General features: G+C 42.1%; 1 protein-coding gene across 1 annotated transcript in view; it reads left to right on the forward strand.

Moving 5' to 3' along the window:
• The first annotated feature begins 11,419 nt into the window (after nt 1-11,419).
• Nucleotides 11,420-24,794, forward strand: part of RINT1 (RAD50 interactor 1) — a 31,262-nt gene continuing 17,887 nt past the window's right edge. The window contains exons 1-6 of the mRNA XM_073619649.1: nt 11,420-11,534; nt 15,678-15,934; nt 16,250-16,491; nt 17,075-17,248; nt 17,343-17,498; nt 18,663-18,819. Coding sequence (XP_073475750.1) covers nt 15,716-15,934; nt 16,250-16,491; nt 17,075-17,248; nt 17,343-17,498; nt 18,663-18,819 — 948 coding nt within the window. The 5' untranslated portion in view covers nt 11,420-11,534; nt 15,678-15,715. The remainder of the gene's footprint in view (nt 11,535-15,677; nt 15,935-16,249; nt 16,492-17,074; nt 17,249-17,342; nt 17,499-18,662; nt 18,820-24,794) is intronic.

Below are 24,794 nucleotides of genomic sequence, written 5' to 3' on the forward strand. Positions count from 1 at the left end.
ACGAGACCTTATAGTGAGACTGGGACTGATGTGGTAATTGTGGGGATACTATGACTGGCTGCACTTTTGTAGACAATGGCAGTGATCATAGACAATGACTGGCCACACTGAAATACAGTGATATCAGAGCATTCAGCCATTGTTCATGATCACTGCCACAGCAGTACAATGTCAACCTAAAAACGCTATATACAAAATAATTCTGCGCTGCCTTGGACAAAGAAAAGCGGCTAACACAACAATTAGTGTATGCAAAGAAATATAAGACAAAAAAAGTGTAGCGCTATGCAAGTAAGTCACATGTATAAACATATGAAATAGGTAAAAGTATACCCAATAAGTAATCACCAACAGATGAATAGAAAATGATGTGGATGATAATAAATATAATAAAAAGTTCCAAATATGAATAGAATGGAAAGTCCCAAAAAACTTGTAAATGTGAAAATCTTGATAGAAGCAAACCTAGAGTGAAAAAGCACCACCACCGGTGAAATGGAGGCTTACCAGAGCGTTCGAACCCAGAGGGACCTACGTTCTATTTGTCAAACAGGCTTGTGTGGTGATGACGACCACTGGCAAAGCGTGATCTTGTGGAGGTTGTACACAAAAAACATGACCAACAATGGAGTAGTAGAGCTCATAAGCACATCCCGTGTTACATGGATATCTGATAAGGGTGGATAGAAAGGGAGAACAAAAAAGGCCACATAGTGTAATTCCGTAAATAATAAAACAGTTTATTAAAAAGCGGAAAAACATTTGAGTGGATAAAACAGTGCTTTGGTATATAGAATGGCGGCAATGGTATCTTCCCGACGTGTTTTGTCTCCTTGTACATCGTCTGGGGAGCCATTCCTTTGCAGCCGTCAAGAAATATAAAGATAATGTGACCCCATGATTGGGAATCGATTCCCGAGTGTGTTTGACCCCACTTCTGGTTTCGGGGCAAGATGGCGGACTAGCGCGCGTTCCAGCACTCACAATGAACCCAATATGAAAGTGTTAACGGTGGAAATATGCGTTCCACCGTTCTGTATATAAAATTGGTTCTCCACAAAATGAAATAAAGGGGGGTCCAAACAAGCCCATGTAAAAAGAGGTGTTAAGGGTGGTTTGAGCAAATAGTAAAAGCTGCGGAAATGCTGCTCGGAGGGGCCATAACAACGTGACAGGGCGGCGTCATGCACTCAAACACCGCCCGCACGATGTGGCCTAAACACGTCGCCGTGCCATGACGTCATGCACCCCAGCCTAATCTAAAATGTGCATTCCTTTCAAACTGTGCACGCACATTGCGGCCCAGGTACGTCTTAGCGCAATGACGTCATGCGCTCCGACTAGAGCGTGCATTCCAAACAGCAAAGGGAGGATCATGACGTGTGATCAACTGTCAGCACACACGTCCACAAGTGCCAAATATAGAGGGGCTATAATAAACACCCTGTAAGTGTTCTATGATAAATGGAATCAAAGAAAAATTAATACAAAATGAAAAACTCGAGTTATATAGAGACTAATAATTGGCACATATGGAATGGATTCTCAGGGGGTCATGTACATATAACAATGGATATATGTGGAAGAAAATACATAAATAAAAACACCATTATAAGAAATAAGAGTTGTATGAAAGTTGGAGAGAGATAACCTGGTATGTAGTAAAATGTAAACTAATGAATATTTAAGCCTTATTGCTAAAAGAATTAATATCAAGTTCTATATTCATACCGTATGGAAAGTACGTCTGTAGCTCATATATCCAGAAGGTCTCTAGACAAGAGACCCCTCTGGTCATGGCCGCACCCCTCCACGGGGGATAATATCTGTCAATAACTACAAACTGTGTCCCTTTGAATGCGATTATGGTGGACCTTATAGTGTCTGGGGACAGTATGTTTGGTATCCCCACTTTTTATTAGGGCAATGTGCTCAGCAACCCTAATGGAGAAAGAACGAATGGTACGACCCACATATTGTTTGCCGCAATGGCAAGTGATTAAATAAACAATATTACAACTAGTGGTGCACGTACAAAAATGTTTAATGGGGTAATTTTTATGGGTAACAGAAGATGTGAAATCTACAGTCTTGCGTGCAATACCCAAATTGTGTTGGCAAACGGTACACCTTTTACATCAAGGAAATTAATCTTGTCAGTACTAGCAACATAGGACAGAGAAATGCCCATATTGTTATTGAGATATTCAAAGAACACTCCCAATGATGCTAGTACTGACAAGAATAATTTCCTTGATTTGGAGATTAAAATTAAAAATAGACGTTTTGAGTTTCAAACATACTTTAAACCCACTGATCGAAATGGGTTTAACCATCGATCGTGGTTGGACTCGGTCCCTCGTAGTCAGTTTCTAAGATTACGTAGAAATTGTACGGACATTGAGACATTTAAAACGCAAGAAAAAGTTTTAATGACTAGGCTTTTGGACAAAGATTATGACCCTCAAAATGTAGATCGCGAATTTCAACGTGCTCTTGAAATGAACAGGGAGTCCTTACTGGAAGTTAAATCGTAACCAGATAGTGATTATACCTTTAAGTGGGCAATGTTTTCCTCATTCTCTATTCAACATAGACAAGTTAAAGCAATTTTCTCCAAACATTGGGATAGCCTTAAGAATGATCGCATTCTTACTACTTCTATACTGAGCTAAGCACATTGCCCTAATAAAAAGTGGGGATACCAAACATACTGTCCCCAGACACTATAAGGGCCACCATAATCGCATGTTCAAGGGGACACAGTTTGTAGTTATTGACAGATATGTTCCCCCGTGGAGGGGTGGGGCCACGACCAGAGGGGTCTCTCGTCTAGAGACCTTCTGGATATATGAGCTACAGACGTACTTTCTATACGGTATGAATATAGAACTTGATATTAATTTTTATCAATAAGGCTTAAATATTCATTAGTTTACGTTTTACCTCATACCAGGTTATCTTTCTCCAACTTTCATACAACTCTTATTTTTTCATACAACTCTTATTTCTTATAATGGTGTTTTTATGTATGTATTTTCTTCCATATATATCCATTGTTATATGTACATGACCCCTGAGAATCCATTCCATATGTGCCAATTATTAGTCCCTATATAACTCGAGTTTTTCATTTTGTATTAATATTTCTATGATTCCATTTATCATAGAACACTTACAGTGCGTTTATTATAGCCCCTCTATATTTGGCACTTGTGGACATGTGTGCTGACAGTTGATCACATGTCATGATCCTCCCTTTGCTGTTTGGAACGCACGCTCTAGTCGGAGCGCATGACATCATTGCACTGAGACGTACCTGGGCCACAATGTGCGTGCGCAGTTTGAATGAAACGCACGTTTTAGATTAGGCTGGGGCACATGACGTCATGGCACGGCGACGTGCTTAGACCACATAGTGCGGGCGGTGTTTGAGTGCATGGCGCCGCCCCGTCACGTTGTTACAGCCCCTCCGTGCAGCATTTCTGCAGCTTTTACTATTTGTTCAAACCACCCTTAACACCTCTTTTTACATGGGCTTATTTGGACCCCCTTTATTTCATTTTGTGGAGAACCAATTTTATATACAGAACGGAGGAACGCATTGTGAGTGTTGGAACGCACGCTAGTCCGCCATCTTGCCCCGAAACCAGAAGTGGGGTCAAACACACTCGGGAATCGATTCTCAATCATGGGGTCACATTATCTTTATATTTCTTGACGGCTGCAATGGAATGGTTCCCCAGACAATGTCCAAGGAGACGAAATGCGTCGGGAGGCTTCCATTGCCGCCATTTTATATACCAAAGCGTTGTTTTATCCACTCAAATGTGAGTTTTTCCACTTTTTAATAAATTGTTTTATTATTTACGGAATTACGCTATGTGGCCTTTTTTGTTCTCCCTTTCTATCCACCCTTATTGGATATCCATGTAACACGGGATGTGCTTATGAGCTCTACTACTCCATTGTTGGTCGTGTTTTTTGGGTACAATCTCCAGAAGATCACGCTTTGCCAGTGGTCGTTATCACCACACAAGCCTGTTTGACCCATTGAACGTAGGTTCCTCTGGGTTCAAACGCTCTGGTAAGCCTCTATTTCACCGGTGGTGATGCTTTTCCACTTTGTTTGCTTCTATCAAGATTTTCACAATTACAAGTTTTTTGGGACTTTCGATTCTAGTCATATTTGGAACTTTTTATTACATTTATTATCATCCCCATAGTTTTCTATTCATCTGTTGGTGTTTACTTATTGGGTATACTTTTACCTATTTCATATGTTTATACATGTGACTTACTTGCATAGCGCCACACTTTTTTGTCTTATACCCTAAAAACTCTGCATTTGCTCTGGTGACAGTATATTAAAAACATATTTTTTTTTTTTTTTTTTTTTACGTACTGTCACCAGAGCAGCGTTGCAGAGGCTTGCCAGTGCACTGGCATACAGTGCCATCACTTCAACAGCCAATGCCTCTGATCAATAGACGGTGCAGTGCAATGTCACTATAGTAACACTTTACTGCTCAGGATGGGGGCAATTGTGATTTTTATTTATTTTTACTACATGCTCTTGACCGCTTACTACAGTCTCCAATGATTGTAGTAAGCAACCAGTTCCTTCTCGCAGCCATCTGCTCAAAGTGCGATCACTGTAATTGGTCACAGTGATCACATGGTACAGGGAGTCAGCAGCTACAAGCAGTGTAAATAATGATCTTCACCCAAGCCATTTCTTTTTGAGTCTTTGGATCCCCGATGCTGCCATCTTAGCAGTGGCAACCAGCTTTAACTTCTGCTGCTTTTACAGTCCGCTCCTTACTGCATATGCATGAGGTTGCACTGTGCCATTAAGATGGGTCCTGCAGCCTCCTGGGATACGTAACATGTCCCTGGAAGTTTTGGGTGGGGAGGGGGGCAGGCCAAACTTCTGTAATTTTCATTACAAAAAATAAAAATCCAAATATGGAAGGGGGTGGGCACTTTAGCATACTTGCTTTTTTTCAGTCAGATGTTCTTTATTGAAAGTTTTTACATTTAAATTTGCAAAGAGGGCTGTTACGAACGTTGGTGTCAGATCCCTGCCTTCTTCGCTAACTCGTGATGAAGGACCGGTCAACCTCACACCACGCTGTCACTTGCGTAACCATGCCACTCTCAGCTGTGCCCAGCACATAGATTTTCCAGCTTGCAGGACCACAATCTAGATGCCAATAGCCTAAGAGTGATTGTCACTGGGCTAATTACGCAATTAACACTTTAGTCTTTGAAAATTTCTACTACGTCTATCCAACAAGATATTGATGTGTTCGTTTATCAAAAACCATGTCAACTATCGCACTCGTCTTTTACTTTTATAAGATATTACATAAACAAATTAAATTTTATTACTCAAGTACATTATCTATATCAGTGATGATTAATTTGTGATCTGCCCAGCCTTTTCTGCTTATCAGCTATCCTTATTGTTTGTGTATTTTCTGTGTGGCCCAAGACAATTCCTCGTCTTCCAATGTGGCCCAGGAATGTAAAAAGGTTGGACACTCCTGTACTAAGAGCTTTAAAGGAGATGTCCAGCCTGTGCTTGTTTGGCTGTACTCCTAAGGGTCACAGATGTGCAGCTCGTTTTGCACTCCTGTGACCTGTTTTCAGCATAGAATGGTTTGAAGACCGCTCTCTGCTGACGTCACAGAAATCAGTCCAGGCACCGCATCATCCCGACGATGGGAGTCTGGATCTGCCAGGTGCCTGGACTGATGCCCGTCTCAGCCTCTCAGTGAGCTTCTGAAAGCCTGAGATGGCCGATCCCCGCTCCTCCACAGCTCAGCGCTCCAGTGAGCGAGGAGAAGCAGAGCGGAGAGCTGCTGTGTGACAGTCAGCAGCTCTCTGCTTGGGGAGCTGTGAGAACCGAGCCATCGGCGACGTTCGATAGCTCGGTTCTCAGTGTTGAGGCGGCGGGGACAAATGCAGCATCGGACCGATACTGAAAAAAAAAAAAAAATCCCATTCTTGTTTTTTAAGATAATTAGGAGAATTTAGTAAATTTAAAGTGTATGCCATGGAATAAAGATTCTGCAAGTACAGAAAAATATCTGTTAATGTGCCCATATTATCTTGGCTTGCAGTTACTTGATATAGGTTGCATGATGGGAGCCCTGCTCACTTGTCTTTCACTGAATACCTTCCATTGTCCTAATTTCCACAACATAGGGACTAAGGCTGGTGTTCCCTCAGATTAGGTAACAGAGTGCATGCGTCCACCGCTATAAGGTTTGCTAATTTGACAGAACACCTGCAGTCACAAGGTGGCAGCGGACATCTTAGTACACCCAGCTACGTCTTGAATTTAGGAGTCATTTAGCAATAAAGTGAGCGTATATAAGTAAATATAGTATATTAACATCTGTGATGCTGTTTGGATGTTACATTTTGAAAGAAGCTGGATGCTAGCAGTAGGAAGGTGGCGGGAGGCCATGTTGGTACACCCTGCACTGCTCAACACGACACCTTTAGGCTTTCAACATAAAACATGCAAATGGCATCACAGATGTCAACATACTATATTCATTTACAGTGCCTTGCAAAAGTATTCACCTCCTTGGCTTTTTACCTATTTTGTTACATTACAGCCTTTAGTTTAATGTTTTTTTAATCTGAATTATATGTGATGGGTCAGAACACAATAGTCTAAGTTGGTGAAGTAAAACTAGAAAAATATATACAGAAAACTATTTTTCAGAAATAAAAAACTGATAATTGGCATGTGCGTATGTATTCACCCCCTTTGTTATGAAGCCCATAAAAAGCTCCGGTGCAACCAGTTACCTTCAGAAGTCACATAATTAGTGAAATAATGTCCACCTGTGTGCAATTAAAGTGTCACATGATCTGTCATTTCATATACACACCTTTTTGAAAGGCCCCAGAGGCTGCAACACCTAAGCAAGAGGAATAAGAAAAATAAGTAGGGAATACCGCGCCACTCAAAAAGATAAACAGCAGCCAACACTACAAATTGACCAAATTGTGCAAAATACTTAAATATAAAAAGTGTAGCGCTAAAGTGCAAAACCTCTGTGTGAAAGAAGTTGTAAAGTAATAAGAAATCCGACACTTAAGTGAAACAAAATTATTTTGTATCATTGCAAAACTATACCAGTATGCAAGGTTAGTTTTAAATATAATCTAAAAACACTCATTCATGAATAGTAAAGGAAATGTGAGGTATTGAAAAAACTATAATAAATGAACGTGAACAATAGTAAAGTAATATAATAAAATGGGGGAAAAAAAGGGAAGTAGGAGGGACAAAATGAGTAATTATAACCCACTAAGTGGTAGTTTAAAATAACCGCCTTATAAATGAAAAATTACCATAAGTGTACAAGGCAATAATAATAATAATAATAATAAAGTGTCCACAGTTCTAATAAACGGTGTAGCCATCAAAATGAAGCATTGAAACTTGGCTAGTCCCAAAATTATTTCATGTAGATAGATTAGATTCAATATACTGCGGATGATATTTTGATAACTCTTCTACAGTACTCCGAATCAGCATAAGGGATAAAGCACTGTTACCGACTTGGATGGACTCACAGGCCGTCGGCGGTGAGTCAAAAAAGCTTGCACTGTCTTTAGGGTAAACGACAGTATGAGGGTGGATCGTGCACTGCTGGACTTCAGCCGAAACGCGTCGGGTCTCCTTGCTGTACCCAGCCACCCATACCACGCTTACTTTTTTATCTGTTGGAATCGATTCTACTATTTTATATGTTTTTATGGAATCTTTGATGATCGTTATTGATCAAATAAACGTCAATTGATCTACTCGGATTTACACCATGTGAAGGCTTTTTGTCGTTTATCCCCTATACATGGTTTATTAATGCTGACAAGGCTGATGATCGTCTGGACCATCCTGGCAAGATCCGGGTCCCCTATCTGAGGAGGAAGTCCAGCAGTGCACGATCCACCCTCATACTGTCGTTTACCCTAAAGACAGTGCAAGCTTTTTTGACTCACCGCCGACGGCCTGTGAGTCCATCCAAGTCGGTAAGAGTGCTTTATCCCTTATGCTGATTCGGAGTACTGTAGAAGAGTTATCAAAATATCATCCGCATTATATTGAATCTAATCTATCTACATGAAATAATTTTGGGACTAGCCAAGTTTCAATGCTTCATTTTGATGGCTACACCGTTTATTAGAACTGTGGACACTTTATTATTATTATTATTATTGCCTTGTACACTTATGGTAATTTTTCATTTATAAGGCGGTTATTTTAAACTACCACTTAGTGGGTTATAATTACTCATTTTGTCCCTCCTACTTCCCTTTTTTTTCCCCCATTTTATTATATTACTTTACTATTGTTCACGTTCATTTATTATAGTTTTTTCAATACCTCACATTTCCTTTACTATTCATGAATGAGTGTTTTTAGATTATATTTAAAACTAACCTTGCATACTGGTATAGTTTTGCAATTTGATACAAAATAATTTTGTTTCACTTACGTGTCGGATTTCTTATTACTTTACAACTTCTTTCACACAGAGGTTTTGCACTTTAGCGCTACACTTTTTATATTTAAGTACCTAAGCAAGAGGCACCACTAACCAAAACACAGCCATGAAGACCAAGGAACTCTCCAAACAAGTAGTGCCAGTTCACACAGGGGCAGCCCGACTTGCACCGTGACTTTGTAAGGCGATTTGCACGTGACTTCAGCGGTGGCTTGCAAAATGACTTCTGTATAGAAGTCAATGCAAGTCGCCCTGAAGTCGTCCCAAAGTAGTACAGGAACCTTTTTCTAAGTCGGAGCGACTTGAGTCGTTCCTATTAGAATGGTTCCATAGTACACAACAAAGCGCAACTTGTCAGGTGGCTAAGTCACCCCTGTGTGAACCGGCACGTAAGGGACAATGTTGTTGAGAAGTACAAGTCAGGGTTAGGTTATAAAAAAATATCCAAATCTTTGATGTTCCCTAGGAGCACCATCAAGTCTATCATAACCAGATTGAAAGAACATGGCACAACAGCAAACCTACCAAGAGACGGCCGCACACCAAAAGTCATGGATCGGGCAAGGAGGGCATAAATCAGAGAGACCTAAGGTAACTCTGGAGGAGCTGCAGAGTTCCACAGCAGACTGGAGTATCTATACATAAATCGACAATAAGCCGTACGCTCCATAAAGTTGGGCTTTATGGCAGAGTGGCTAGAAGAAAGCCATTACTTTCGGCAAAAAACAAAATGGCACGTTTTGAGTTTGCGAAAAGGCATGTGGGGAGACTCCCAAAATGTATGAAGGAAGGTGCTCTGGTCTGATGAGACTAAAATTGAACTTTTTGGCCATCAAAGAAAACTCTGTCTGGCTCAAACCCAACACATCATATCATCCAAAGAACACATCCCCACAGTGAAATACGGTGGTAGCGGCATCATGCTGTGGGGATGTTTTTCAGCAGTCGGGATTGGGAAACTGGTCAGAGTTGAGGGAAAGATGGATGGTGCTAAATACAGGGATATTCTTGAGCAAAACCTGTACCACTCTGTGTGTGATTTGAGGCTAGGATGGAGGTTCACCTTCCAGCAGGACAATGACCCCAAACACACTGCTAAAGCAACACTTGAGTGGTTTAAGGGGAAACATGTAAATGTGTTGGAATGGCCTAGTCAAAGCCCAGACCTCAATCCAATAGAAAATCTGTGGTCAGACTTAAAGATTGCTATTCACAAGCGCAAACCATCCATCTTGAAGGAGCTGGAGCAGTTTTGCAAGGAGGAATGGGCAAAAATCCCAGTGGTAAGATGTGGCAAACTCATAGAGACTTATCCAAAGCGACTTGGAGCTGTGATAGCCCCTATTGACTTTAGGGGGTGAATAGTTATGCACATTGACTTTTTCTGTTATTTTGTCCTATTTGTTGTTTGCTTCACAATAAAAAAAAAAAAAAAATCTTCAAAGTTGTGGGAATGTTCTATAAATTAAATGATGCAAATACTCAAACAATCCATGTTAATTCCAGGTTGTGAGGCAACAAAACACGAAAAATGCCAAGGGGGTGAATACTTTTGCAAAGACGCTATATATAAGCTCACTTTATTGCTAAAATTACTCTGAAATTAAAGACATAGCTGGGTGTACTAGGATGTCCGCTGCTGACTGCAGGTGTCCTGTCTGATGAGCAAACCTGGTAGGAGTGGCACGCATGCCCAGGTGATGAAACATCACTTCCGTATCTAATCTGACGGGTAGCCGATTCTGATGGAACTCCAGCCCTACATGGAGCGAATTTCTTTCCTGCAACCTATGGTTTGCCATACTTCTGTTAACCGCTTCCCGACCGCCTCACGCAGATATACTGCGGCAGAAGGGCACGTATAGGCAGATTAACGTACCTGTACATTGCCCTTTAAGAGGCGGCTTGCGTGCGTCGGGAGCTCCGTGAGTGTGATCGCGGGTCCCACCGACTCGATGTCTGCGGGGATACCTGCGATCGTCTCACGGAGAGGAAGAATGGGGAAATGCTGATGTAAACAAGCATTTCCCCGTTCTGCCTAATGACACTGATCACCGCTCCCTGTAATCGGTAGCGGTGATTAGTGTCATGTCACACATAGCCCCTCCCCCCACAGTTAGAATCACTCCCTAGGACACACTTAACCCCTACAGCGCCACCTAGTGGTTAACCCCATTCACTGCCAGTCACATTTACACAGTAATCAATGCATTTTTAATTGCACTGATTGCTGTATAAATGTGAATGGTCCCAAAATAGCGCCAAAAATGTCCAATCTGTTCGCCATAATGTTGTGGTCACGATAAAAATCGCTGTTCGCCACAATTACTAGTTAAAAAAAAAATTATTAATAAAAATGCCATTAAACTATCCCCTATATTGTAGATGCCATAACTTTTGTGCAAACCAATCAATAAACGCTTATTGCGATTTTTTTTTTTACCAAACATATGTAGAAGAATACGTATCTGCCTAAACTGAGGAAAAAATATGTTTTTTGTTGGAAACTGTACTCTGTAATCATACTAATGTTCTTGTATAGTGCTGTGCCAGCTCTTTGTGCTAGACAAACGCTGTATAATAACAAACTTCGGGGACAATGATAAAATATCCACTGTATTCATTCTAGGCATATCAATTCCTGTAAGAACTAATGATGTGAACTCTAACTCAACTTTCATCATCCCTAACGCGCCATCTAGTGGTCGAGATGAGAACTGAATTGTCTTCATTATAAAAGCCAAAAATAACGTCTGGAGTTCATCCCGAATAACCATTATAAGGGCCCTTTACGTTCACTCTTTAGGCGGCGAGCCGCGCCAGCTTAAATATATAGGTCTTTGCTGGGCATGGCCGTACAACCTTTCTCAGCTGGACTATGCCTTTTGTTTATAAAGTTTATCGAAAAAAACGTGATGTCCCGGGCGCCGGAAGTGACGTGTGTAGTGGTGAGTTGTGCTCTCGGTGTGAGTTGTCATCGCTGGTCCTGGACGCTGGCAGGTATTTGGGGTTATGATTAGACAGCTGATGTGCCATTCTACATTCATTGTACTAATGTAACTTCCTGTACACTGTGTTCTGTCACCTGCCTATATGAGAAAATGTTATTGGCCTGGGATATAGTATATACAGTGTGTGACATTGCTGTTGGCTGAGCTAGATTTAATGGGTTCATCTTCTAGTCACTGCATGTGCCTGAGGGTTTGCACTGGCTCTCCTCTCTATCTCAGTAAAGTTTACACTGAACAATAAATCTAAGCTCATATATGTGAGTCTCTGTGCGGTTGCATTTGCGTGACGCTAATTAATTTGAGTGGGCTGCTGTACCTGAGGGAGGCGTGAGGAATCAAGTCCCCCGACCCTTCTTCTAAAACGCACCCGCTTGCCGCAGTTTTAAGCACCCCCGCCTCATTCAAAACACACTGCAGTTGCGATCTGCAGCGGGTGTCAATATTAAGTTAACGACACCCCCAAATGCAGGTCCCGAACACAGTGCGTTTGCCCACACTGGATCACATGGACGAGTTTCTAAAAGTAGTGCACGGTGCTACTTTTGGTGCAGTGCGATTTCGGCCCACTGAAAATGAATGGGCTCAAATCGCACTGCACAGAACTGCGTGTCAATCGCGCAGGAAAGCACAGCGCTTTCCTGTACAACTCCCAGTGTGAAATGGCCTTCAAAACAGAATTTTAAAAGTAAACCCGTGCCTACTAAAGCATGTACATGTTCTTAAAGCAGAACATGACTCTCCCAACATTGATTATTTTTCTTTTACAAAAGTTTTATTAATAAACAATCCAACATATACGGACAACATTGGGATGGTTACAATTTTTAATCCTCATGGTGCTAGCATTAGTAGATAGGAAAGTATATTATATTTACTTAAACTTTTTACATTTCTTCAGTTAAAGGGGTTGTAAACCTTTGTTTTTTCACCTTCATGCATCCTATGCAGTGACCGCCCCCCCCGTTTTACTTACCTGAGCCCTGGAACTTCATCAGGCAGGGACACGCCCTTCCTCTGTCCAGGGTTCTCGGCTCTTGACTGGATAGATTGATAGCAGCGCAGCCATTGGCTCCCGCTGCTGTTAATCAAATCCAATGACGTGGGAGCCAGGGGCGGGCTCTTGTAAACCTTTGTTTTTTCACCTTCATGCATCCTATGCAGTGACCGCAAGAATCGCAATTTTTTTTTTTTTTTGCTAAGAATAAATATCACGATTCTCGCGGTGTAACATCATCTTTCACATTATACAAAAAAAATTGTGCTAACTTTACTGTTTAGTTCTTTTTTTTTTTTTTAAATCATTAAAGTGTATTTATTTCCAAAAAAATTGCATTTGAATTACTGCTGCGCAAATACAGTGTGACATAAAATATTTAAACACCTGCCATTTTATTCTCTAGGATCTCTGCTAATATATATAATATAGGTTTAGTCTTTAAGTGGTTAAACTGCCCTCATTTATAGACCAAAGTTCATTTCTTAGATCTAAATTACGAAACATGTTTGCCTGTTTTTTTTTGTTTTGTTTTGTTTTTTGACAGCAGAGAATTCTCTGCATAAAAAGAATCCGATCGTGAGGGGGTAAAAATTGCGATCTCGATTCTTAACGGTTCATTGTGCAGCTCTGGTGCCAGGCAACCAATAGTGTAAAACAGTTTAATAAGTAAATATAAAACACTCACTCCTATGAGGGTTTGTCAGCAGCCATAAATATTTCTCTCTGTCTGGTGTTCCCCATCGACTAAGGAAGGAGACGTTACTTGCCTCTGAAACGTGTTCTGATTGGTCAGTTCCACTCTGGGTTTGACAGCCCCCATATACCCAGGAGGGGAGGAGGGGTTTTCTTACCTAACATACTCTCCTGCATGCATGCTTGAGCTAAGGGCAGATGGATTGCAGGAAATAAATGCTACTTGAATCATTTGCTCTAACTCAAGATGGCCAGAGCCAGAAATGCTAGGGGGTTGTTTTTCATAGTGATTTCTCAACAAAATAAAGCAGAGAGACATGGATGGACGGGGGAGTTTGCTTTGAATATTAAAAATGAATTAAATAGTATTTTTGATTTGTGGTGCTCAAATACAGTGAGGATCCACTTTAACAAGCAGTAAAAACAACTTATAACAACTCCTATTCACCTCTGTAACTATAAGCATTGTGGAGAAATTCCTTTAAGCAGAACTTTACTCATAACAGTTGATAAAAAAAATGATGTTCTTTAGCAAGGAACAGACAATCCACATTAATAATTATGCTACCAATATTCATGTGTGCTGTAAATTGCCTCCAGCATTGCTCCTGTTTCTTCTTGCTGGAGGCTGCCATTTTGTTGAAGCCCAGAGCCCCTGAGCAGCAGTTAGGCTACTTTCACACTGAGGCGCTATAGCGCTAAAAATAGCGCCTGTAAAGCGCCTCTCCTGTCACTCCAATGTGAATACCCGAGTGCTTTCACACTGGAGCGGACGCTTAAAAAAGCAGCATCTTTGAAGCGCTTTAGGAGAGGTGTATACATCGCTCCTTAAGCGCCCCTGCCCATTGAAATCAATAGACGGCCAAAGTTTTAACCCTTTTTCAGCCGTTAGCGTGGAGAAGCACCGCAAAAACTACGGTAAAGCAATGCATACTAGTACATTATGACATTTCCTTGCAGGGAATTTTTTTTTCTTTAACTGCGGTTTACTACTGCTTTAAGAATATGTAAATAGTTTGATGTTCATAATTTGGTGACTGATATCCTATATACCAGGGGTCAGCAATCATTTCCACATTGTGTTAAAGGATAAGTTCATCTTTGGGAACATGTTACCAGGGCACTGTTGAGAGCTCTCTAGGTAGCTCAATGTTTCTTCTTGTCATTGTGTAACTGCCTGCTCATATGAGGTCCAAGCAGACAGCTTACGTTGATAGCCTGCAAGAGCCCTGCATGGCACCCATGAGCTGCTGACTGCGGGTGCAATTCTTTGCAGGCTCCTAGTAAAAAAATAATAATAAAGGCACATTTTTACTTGCAAAAAGATGTGCATTTATTTTTTTTACAAAGGTGAACTTCTCCTTTAATTTAGAAGCATTAGACAACTGGCTGCGTGCCGAGTGTTGTCAGCTGATGTCACAAGATCGCGACCACATGGTCCCAATTCTGCCCAGATCCCTGGACCAGCGTCCGGCTCAGAGCCTCTTAGCGAGCTGCCTATAGCTTGAGCCAGCCAATCCTGACCCCTCCACAGATCTTCGCTACAGTGAACACGGGGGGCAGTCGCTAGCTCTCTGCTCATGAAGCACTGAGAACTGAGTGATCGGAGATGTTTGATCGCTCGGCTCTCAACCTTTTAAACAACATTTGTGTGCTTTGTACAGCCACTAACTTGGGCCTTGACAATTTTGCTTTCAATCTAGGAACCAGCTAAAAAAGTTAACAGTCAGTTTTTTTTTAAACTAACAAAGCTTTCTTGCTATACAACACTGCGCTACTTTAACTGATAATTGTGCGGTCATGCAACACTGTACACAAATGAAATTAATATAATTGTTTCACACAAATAGAGCTTTCTTTTGGTGGTATTTGATCATTTTTTTTTTTTTTTTTTTTTTTTTTGTGCTATAAAAAAAGACTTTTTTGAAAAGTACTGTCACTGTACTAATCACATTGGGTAAGAGGGGGTTAACATCTGGGGCAATCAAAGAGTTAACTGTGTGCCTAAGGGGTGTAATGTAACTGCACTGTGTACTCTTTTACCAAAGGATGTGCCGGTTTTTGAGACAAACGCACATCCCCGCTGTCAATAGAGAGATCTGGGTTGTTTAAAACCCAGATCTCTCTCCTGCCACTCGCTCTGATGATTGGTGATCGGTATTTAAGGGAGCTAATGAGACCGCAGCTGGGTGGGCGTGCACATGCCCCCTACCCAGAAATGCAGGATCATGGACTACCCCCCCTGGTGATAACAGTGAATGGGTTGACAAGGCCCAGGTGCCAGGACGCAATTTCTAGTTGCCATAGTGACCTGGGGCCTGGGATTTGTCTAGCCTTGCACTAACACTTATCTGAACACAGGCCATCGTTATAAGGTTTGGAATAAAAATGTAATCCTGTTATGGTAATGCTCTGTTGTAAACAAGAAATTCTTCTTTTCAGATGTCACATATTTCTTCGGTTGAGTAGATTAGTCCGATATGTCATCTTGTGAAAGTGAGAACCAAACAAGCAATTCGGGTAATGGTGATCCAGAGAGAATAAGTAGCTGTGACAAATCTGATCCATATACTTGTGATCTTCCATTTTATGTCTGCGAGTTTGTGGACAAAGAGGTTGGAAATGATTTCAAGTCTCTACAAAAGGTAGCTGCTCTTGTAGAGGCTATATCAGCAGAGACCAAACACCTAGAAGAACAGGTATACTGGGGTATCCTTTGCTTTTACATTTGTATTGTTCCGTTTTGTCAATTGTGCAACTAGTGTGGAAATGTTTTTCTTTTTTTAATTCAATAAGAACTGAGAATACCATAGAATACATGCATGGAAAGAATGGGGCAATAAACCAATATGTTTGGATTGTAAATGCAAAGCTTTTTAACAAAACGATTGCCACTCCAAAATTATATTTTATAAAAAAAAAAAAAAGGCTTAATAATGTGTTATTTTAGGGACAGGTCATCTGTAAAACATTTTGCTATGATAAGCATGGTGACACTTTACACTTTACTCTAGGTACTTACTGTCTCTTCTGAGGCTCCAAAGCGAATTCAGGCCGCTTTAAACAATGCAGAAGACACCAAGTCCTTTCTCGCCGCTCTTCTGGAAAGAGAGACGACTATGTCTCAGTCCATCAACCAACACCTAATGGAGGCTGCACCATGGATGGAGGATCTAGGAGCCCTAATTCACCAGATCGGTGAAGTAGAGCGCCATCTAGCTTACCTGAAATGGATCTCACAAATAGAAGAACTAAGGTGAGCTGTTAAAGTGGTTGTAAAGTCAGAAGGTTTTTCTATCTGAAAGCATTCAGTGCATTAAGATAGAAAACCTTCTGTGTGCAGTAGCCCCCCTAATACTTACCTGAGCCCATCTTGATTCAGTGATGTCGCAGGAGCGTCTCGGCTGCCCAGGACTTTCCCTCCTCGTTGGCCGAGACAGCAGCTCGGCACCATTGGCTCCTGTTGCTGTCAAAGTCAGCCAATGAGAGAGAGGGGCATGGTTTAATGCTGCTCCTTGTTTGAATGGACACAGGGAGCATTGGCTCGACTCAGGTGTCCCCATAGCAAGCTGTTGTTCGTGGGGGCGCTTGGCAGGAGGGAGAGACTCCAGAAGAGGAGGATCCAGGCTGCTCTGTGCAAAACACTGCACAGAGGAGGTAAGTATAACATATTTGTTATTTTTCAAGTAAAGAACAAAGAGACTTTATTGTCACTTTTATAGCTAAGTTCATAGTTTTTAGTGGACATGGCAGCTACCAGCTTGAGTCGTTTTTTGAACTTGTAGAGGTGTATTGTGAGCACTGTCATAGAGCACTGTTTCATCTTTTCATCTTTCCAGTGACAACATCCAGCAACATCTGATGACCAACAATGTTTCCGAAGCTACAAATACAATGGTATCGATGGCTGAGCTAGCTATTAAGCTCCAGGATTCTTCTTGTACTCATTTACTAAAATTCATCTGTTCCACTGTTCAGTTCTGGCACAAAATCCTTAAGGACAAGTTAACAAGGTTATTATAACATAATTTTTAGGCTATAATAGCCTGTAAATGTGACATACTCAAGGTCTGTGAATTTGCTGATTGTATTTTTCTTTTTCTGTAGTGATTTTGAAGAAGTGTTAAATCAGTTACATTGGCCTTTTGTGAGTCCGCATCAGTCACCAACACCAGTTTCCTCATCATCTTCCTCCGTTGGAGCTAATGAAATTTATTCTAACCTACAAACACTCTTCACTCAACTTCTTAAGCTTCAAGTTTCGTATCCTTTAGAAATCAGGCTAATGAAGACTGTTATTGGAAGTAAAGTAACAAAGGAGTTCTGTATTTAAAATAAAAACATTTAGTTAGTTGTATGTACACATAGTATTAGGAAGGAGTATTACAAGTTGTACTATGACACAAACACAGGACCTTATTAATGAGAGTGAACGAAAAAAAAATCTCAAATCTAAAAACATGCTTCAAAGCCCATGACATCACACCTGTCTAATGCCTAGTACACACGAGCCGAATGTCGGGAGACATCTGCCGGTTGAAAAAAAAAAAAAAAAAAACGTCCAACACACGCACCGAATGACGATGTCAGGTGGTCTGAAAACCAGCAGCCCACCAGTTCTTGATCAGCACTCAGCCGATGGCTGAGAGCACTGACCGGAGTGTTCTGGCGGGGGGGCTGTGCCACTGTCAGAACAAAACAGCTCAGTGGGGGAGATTGCTGTACTAACATCAGATCATTAGAACAGCAGCTCCAAACGGGAGGTGTCTTTTTTGTTTTTTCGTTTAAGCTGCTGGGTTGAACAAAAAATAACTATTCATGTGTACCATGCTTAACTCAGCTAAAGTGTCCTCTGGGATGCCTGGTTTCTACAGCTCTTCTCCTGTGCAGATGTGAGCACATATTCAATTGCACGTTTCACTTTTTAGAAAACATGCTGTATGCAGCTCTTCACTCTGTGGCTTCTGTCATTAAAAGCTTTTAATTAGTCATGTTAAAAAAAATTACTTTTAATTTGATCAAGCGTATACACATATTTTAGACTCCTTGTTGGAATGCTGGTAATACTAGTCAGATTTGCTGCACATACTTTTTTTTTGCAGGACAGACAAGTGTGAACGGCTCTCAATGGAGCCGGTTCACACATGTCTGGGGTGGTCTTGATCTGCATTCAAAAAGGGACCGGTGCGTGTTTGGTTCAGGTGTGAATTCAGGCAAAAATTCGGACCTTAATCGGTGAACAGACTCATGTCTTTTCACTGGACCCCAGGCACGAACCCGCGGCCGCGTACAGTATGTGTAAACCCAGCCTTAAAGAAAAGTTCATCCAAATTCGGTAAATGCATGTGAAATGAATGCCTCATCTTACAGTTAGCTCACTCTGTACTATTGTGTGTCAAACGTTATTTTCTTAACATGTAACCTTAGAGATGAACTAATAAGTAAACCTAAACAGATGCCAGATAAATTTTCCCTTCCATCCTCTCCTCCTATCATTCTTCCTATGCAGATTATGTTAGCTCCTCTGCAGAAGAGGTTCCGCTATCATTTTACAGGCAACAGGCAAACTAACCTTTTAAGCAAGGTGAGTATGCATTGGGTCCATATAATCACTCTTACTGCTGCAATGCTTGTATAGAGTTTAAATCATTGCCATATGAGTTATTTAATGGACAACTGCACCTTTTGTCAATATTTTTTTTTTAATTCAAAACGTTTATTGAGCATAGAAAAAAGTATATAGACATACTGGTGAACAGTGCAACAGGCACTACATTTACGAATCAATCCAATTGACATATACATCAGATGTTGCATTTATGACACTATACAGCTGACACGTACAGGAACATGACTTAGGATTGGGGAGGAGGTATTTGCATATCAGAGCCCAGTGGGTAATTAGGCGGCATGAGGTCAAGGAGAGGGAGGAGTCAGTGGGGGAGACATGAAATTACCAAAAAAAAAATAGTGCATTTAGTCCCTTGCATCACAGGTGGAGGTATCCTCAAGCCATCTATCCCATATATTGTGGAATTTGTCGGGGCAGCCCCTATGGATATATAGTACCTTTTTGTAGGGGAGAGTGTTATTGATTGCTCTGGTCCATTGCTGCAGTGTGGGAGGGGTCCCCCTCATCCATGTTCTGGCGATCTGCAACCTGGCGAGGAATAATGTTTCTTGCAGAAATATATTTAAATATTTGTCGCCTTCAGAGAGCGAGAGGAGCCCCAGCACGCACCGACGGGGGCAGAGAGACAATGGGGAGCCCATGCGGTCCTGTAGGAACCTTACTACCTGGGTTCAGAACCCCTGTATGGATGGACAGGCCCATAGTAGATGGAAGAAGGAGGCTGTGTGGTGGCCGCAGCTTGGGCAGTTGGTGTCATATCCATGTCTGTATTTGGATATGCGGTATGGAGTCAGATATGATCTGTGGAAGATATATAGATGGGAGAGGCGGTCGGAAAGTTTAGGGGAGACAATTTTACAGTTGACAAGGGCCTCCTACCAGTCCTCATCCATCAAGGTGCCCAGGTTCGACTCCCACCGTGATTTCAATTGATGAGCAATGGTGTTGGCTGTGGGCAGCATGAGGTATGTATAGATTTGGGAAATCAGTTTCTTGGAGTCTTTTCCCAAGACTATGTCCACTAATAGTGGAACCTTGAGGGCTGGGATAGGGTTGCCAAACTGTGTGTTGAGAGCGTGCCGGAGTTGGAGGTATCGGAAGAACATGTGATTTGGTAAAGCGAAGTTGTCTTTGAGTATTTGGAATGGTTTAACTGCCCCGTGAGCTACAACTTGCGACAGGTAGATGACGCCCCTGTCGATCCACAGACCGTGGTCAGGGATGGAGAAAAAATTTGTGACAGTCACAAAGCAGCTCTTCTATGAGGACAAACCAGTGATGAAAGTATTGATTTTTATTGAAACTATCCAAAAATATAATTCAAAATACAAATGACAAATATGAAAAATTAATAAACTAGACATCCCTATTCCCAATACATGCTAAAAAGACATTTAGTCTAAAGAGGACATAGGTGGCCACCATTTTCCAGTTTCACCATGCAGATCTCTCTCACACACATACACATACAGATCTCAATCGATCAGTCAAATCGACTGGGATTTGTAAATGAATTTCTCAGATGACCAGGGAAAATGTCATTAGGGATAATGACTGATGTAGTCTGATGATGGTATTAGCTCTTGGTCACCAGTTGTTTGGCCAGAATTGAAAATAAAAGTTATATAAAGTGCAGCAGTGGTGAGAAAATTCCTTATAGTCCCAGTAGCACAAACTAATGATGATAACAGCTTCAATGCTTGGATGTGAGCATATTTAGAAATCACCAGTGATTAAGCTACATAACAGTTGCAATGTAACATTTAGGCGATACAGATAGAGAGAAACTGACTATACCAGCAGTCGAAGCAGTACATGTGTCAGCATATCCTGTCAGATAGTGAAGGAGAGCCTACTATTACCGGCATCCAGACGGAATCTTCACGATCCATATGTCACCATCACATGCACTGGAGGAGAAGGCTATCACTCACTGACAGCAGAGCTATTACCTGCAGATACCAGCATTTCAGAAGGGATCATCGCGGTCCATGGGTTACTGTCATAGGCATTGAGGGAGAAAGTTCTACTCACTGACAGCGAGGCTGCTTCCTTCGTTCCTGGTGTATGTCTGTGTCAGCTGTTAGGCAGATCTTTTAATCATCGCTGGTGTAATATAGGAGACATCCATTGTAGAGGCTGCAAACAGTCAAGCTCTGGCGTTTGGCTAGCGAGCCATTGGCATATTGAGAGGTAAAAAATGGGGCGACTTAGTGGATTGAATTGTGGCCAACCAGAAGTCCTCCTCACAGATACCATATCCTCCTGATGCTTACATGATTCGCTAATATGATAGCTTCTTCAGAGCATGCGCTGTGTTGTGTCGGCCAGGTTTAAATCACCCATTCAATCAGTAGTTAATTGATTACATGAATTCAGCAAACAGCAGCGCTTAATTCTTTAATGGTATCATTCACCCGTGCACAGACACACATCAAACAGAGGAGCAATCAGAATTTAACCCTATACATAGCACAGCTTATCCCATACTATAGGCAGAATAAAGGTCTCTAGTTCAGATACTATTAATATAAAGATAAGTGACAGACTCAGCATAGGTAAGAATGGGGAGGGATCAGCTAAGGCAGGAGGGGGATAGAGGAAAATTATCTCAATTTTAGTAAACATAGAATCCCCTATTCCACGCAGAAAGAGTCTTGGGGTGATTGGCTACAGACACCAAACAGCGGTTGATGAGAATTAGACCATAGATTAGCACAAAATGCACATGTATGTATGGAAAATCATCACGTATTTGACTGTATACGGAATACCAGTATTCAGAGCACACCAAGTAACACATATATGTGAATGGGGAACCTGGATATAACAGTCAAAGTAAAGAATATCAAAATTTATGTTAGTATTGGCAGGTGGGTGACTGAAGTCCACCTGTCAATCACAAACGTATTCCCTATAGGGGAAATATTTGGATATCAATAATGCTAACAGTGTAGCCACCACATTTATCCATAATAGGAGGGCATTTTTCAGTAACCCCATATGTAGACTCCCCTATTCAGATCTCCACGCAAGATCGTGAAAAACAATCGATTCAGGGGAGATCCTTACTTATTGTTCCAAAAAGACTGACAAGTTACATTCGTTGTTTAGGCCTCATGTTTCTCCAAAAAGTGTAGTGATAGAGGTCTATCATCATCTTTGTTGAGTATACACGTTCGCCAACTCTGATCTTAAGCTGGCTTTTGGTCTTGCCCACGTAGATTAGGCCACATGGGCATGTTAGCATGTATATAACGCGTGTTGACCGGCAGTTTATAAAGTGATGAATTTTAAATTGCTTTGTGCCGTCAGAGTTGGTGAACATGTCCGTTTTGTCCACAAATTTGCAGACATGACATCTGCCACATTGAAACATGCCTTTCAAAGGGGGGAGGCTGGTAAGCCAATCATGTCTCGTTGGTCTTGTATATTCCGAGTGGACCAGGTTATCTCTGAGATTAGTGGCCCTTCTAGCAGTAATTAAAGGTCTTTTCCCTACTATCCCCCCAAGTATAGGGGATTCGGCTAAAGTGTGCCAATGGCGATCCAGTATTTTACGGACTTGACCCCATTGTGCCCCAAATTTGGTAATAATCCTTATTGGGGCAGGGGTAGTCCTGTCTGGTAGTTGTACTGTTTTGATTTTGGAAAGTAGGGACGAACGTTCAGTGAGGCAAGCTCTTTTTGGCTTTGATGAGCAATGGTGTTGGCTGTGGGCAGCATGAGGTATGTATAGATTTGGGAAATCAGTTTCTTGGAGTCTTTTCCCAAGACTATGTCCACTAATAGTGGAACCTTGAGGGCTGGGATAGGGTTGCCAAACTGTGTGTTGAGAGCGTGCCGGAGTTGGAGGTATCCGAAGAACATGTGATTTGGTAAAGCGAGGTTGTCTTTGAGTATTTGGAATGGTTTAACTGCCCCGTGAGCTACAACTTGCGACAGGTAGATGACGCCCCTGTCGATCCACAGACCGTGGTCAGGGATGGAGGCAAGTTCAGGCAGATTGTCCCAAAGAGGAGTGTGGGAGTGAGGAGAGGGTGCTTGGCCAAGGTGCATAGCAGTTCGCCAGATCTTGCAGTGGTGTAGCAACATGTGTCTCCTGTCGCTAATGCGGAGTGGGCCACGGGGTCCACAGAACATGATTTGGAAGGGGTGGGACAATGGGCCAGGAGTTTGTGAGCAAACTAGGAGGGAGTAGCGGGTTCTGTCAGAGTGATTGAAATGGAAGAAGTGAGAGAGTTGAGATGCAATATGTAGAAAGGTCAGGGAGTGCGGTGCTGGCTAGGTCATTCAGGCATTTCAGGACCTTCCACGACAACTTGTGACGGGAGGAGCCCCATATGAAAGTGTTGAGAATAGATTCCATAGATTTGAATATACGTGAGGGAAGGTATACCGGGGCCTGCCAAAATATATAAAGTAATTTTGGGAAGGAGGATCATTTTCACTAGGCTGATTCGGCCCATAACCCCTAAGGGGAGAAAAAAGATATGAGTAAGCACTAACGTTAGTGCGAAACGTCAGCTCTTTTTGTCTGCTGTTATTTCTGATTTGATGTGAATTATTTCCAATAAACAAAGCTAATTTTTCAAGAGTGCAGCTGTCCAGAATCTATTGGTGTCCAACCCCTAAGGGGAGTCGGGACCATATCTGCGTTTTGGTTTTTAATGTGGTAAATAGTGACTCAATGTTAAGGGTAGGATCGGGAGATGTGAACACCCAGGTACTTGATGGGGAGTGCAGCTTGGTCGGCCATAGGGGCGCCTATATCTAGTGGGAGGATTTGGGACTTATCCCAGTTTATCTGGAGCCCAGAGAACGCCCCGAAGGCTGTAATAACATGTAGAGCAGTCTGGAGTGAGGGACCTGCATCGGCGAGGTAAAGGAGCATGTCATCAGCATAGAGGCTTATTACCTCTGTTATCTGGCCACAACTGAGGCCCTTAATGTCGGGGTGGCATCGAAGGGCTATCGCGAGGGGTTCCACCACCAGGGCGTAGAGCAGAAGTGAGATGGGGCAGCCCTGACGCGTGCCGCGAGAAAGTGGGAAGGAGGGGGAGATTCTACCATTTACCTGAATACACGCTGTGGGAGCCTGATAGAGGAGTTGGAGCCATTTTATGAATTTTGGGCCAAATCCAAATCTTCTGAGACACTCCCATAGATAGCTCCACTCCACAGAATCAAACGCTTTGGCAGCATCTAAGCTGACCACTACTCTGGAGCCTATATCTGTGTGCTGGGATTGGAGATTCATGTGGAGTTGTCTAAGATTAAAGGCCGTGTTTTTGTCTGGCATGAAGCCGGTCTGGTCAGAGTGCACTAAGCTAGAGATTACTTTATTGAGACGCAGGGCCAGAATTTTGGCCAGAATCTTGACGTCGAGTTGGAGGAGGGATATGGATCTGTATGATTCGGGGAACAGCGGGTCTTTGCCCGCTTTAGGTACAAGGACGATAAGGGCTTCGCTCATGGTTGCCGGGAGAGTGTTTGTGTCAAATATATGTGTATATAGGTTACAAAGCTTGGGGATTAGAATTTCACTGAATTGTTTGTAGAACTCAAGGGGGGGCCCATCGGAGCCAGGTGCCTTGGATGTAGGGAGTAGAGCCAGAGCCTCTGTAATGCAATTTGTGGGGGTGAGAGTGTAGGGAAGTCAATGTCCTGTAGGAATGCTGAGAGCTCAGCTTGAGAGTGTTGGGGGGTGGAAGAATAAAGTTCAGAGTAGAAAGACCTAAACTTCTCTGCCACCTGGTCAGGATCTGTTATCCTGGCCCCGGAGGTCGACTGGAGGGAGACCACTGCTGGGGGTTTGTGATCTAGGTGGGCCATGTAGGTGAGGAGCTTGCCAGCTCTTTCGCCATGCTCAAAGGAGGTGCGTTGCTTACTGAAAAAAAATGCCTTGTTTAGCTTTCTCAAAGTGT

This window comes from Aquarana catesbeiana, linkage group LG03, assembly GCF_042186555.1.
Source record: "Aquarana catesbeiana isolate 2022-GZ linkage group LG03, ASM4218655v1, whole genome shotgun sequence".
Taxonomy (NCBI): Eukaryota; Metazoa; Chordata; class Amphibia; order Anura; family Ranidae; genus Aquarana; species Aquarana catesbeiana.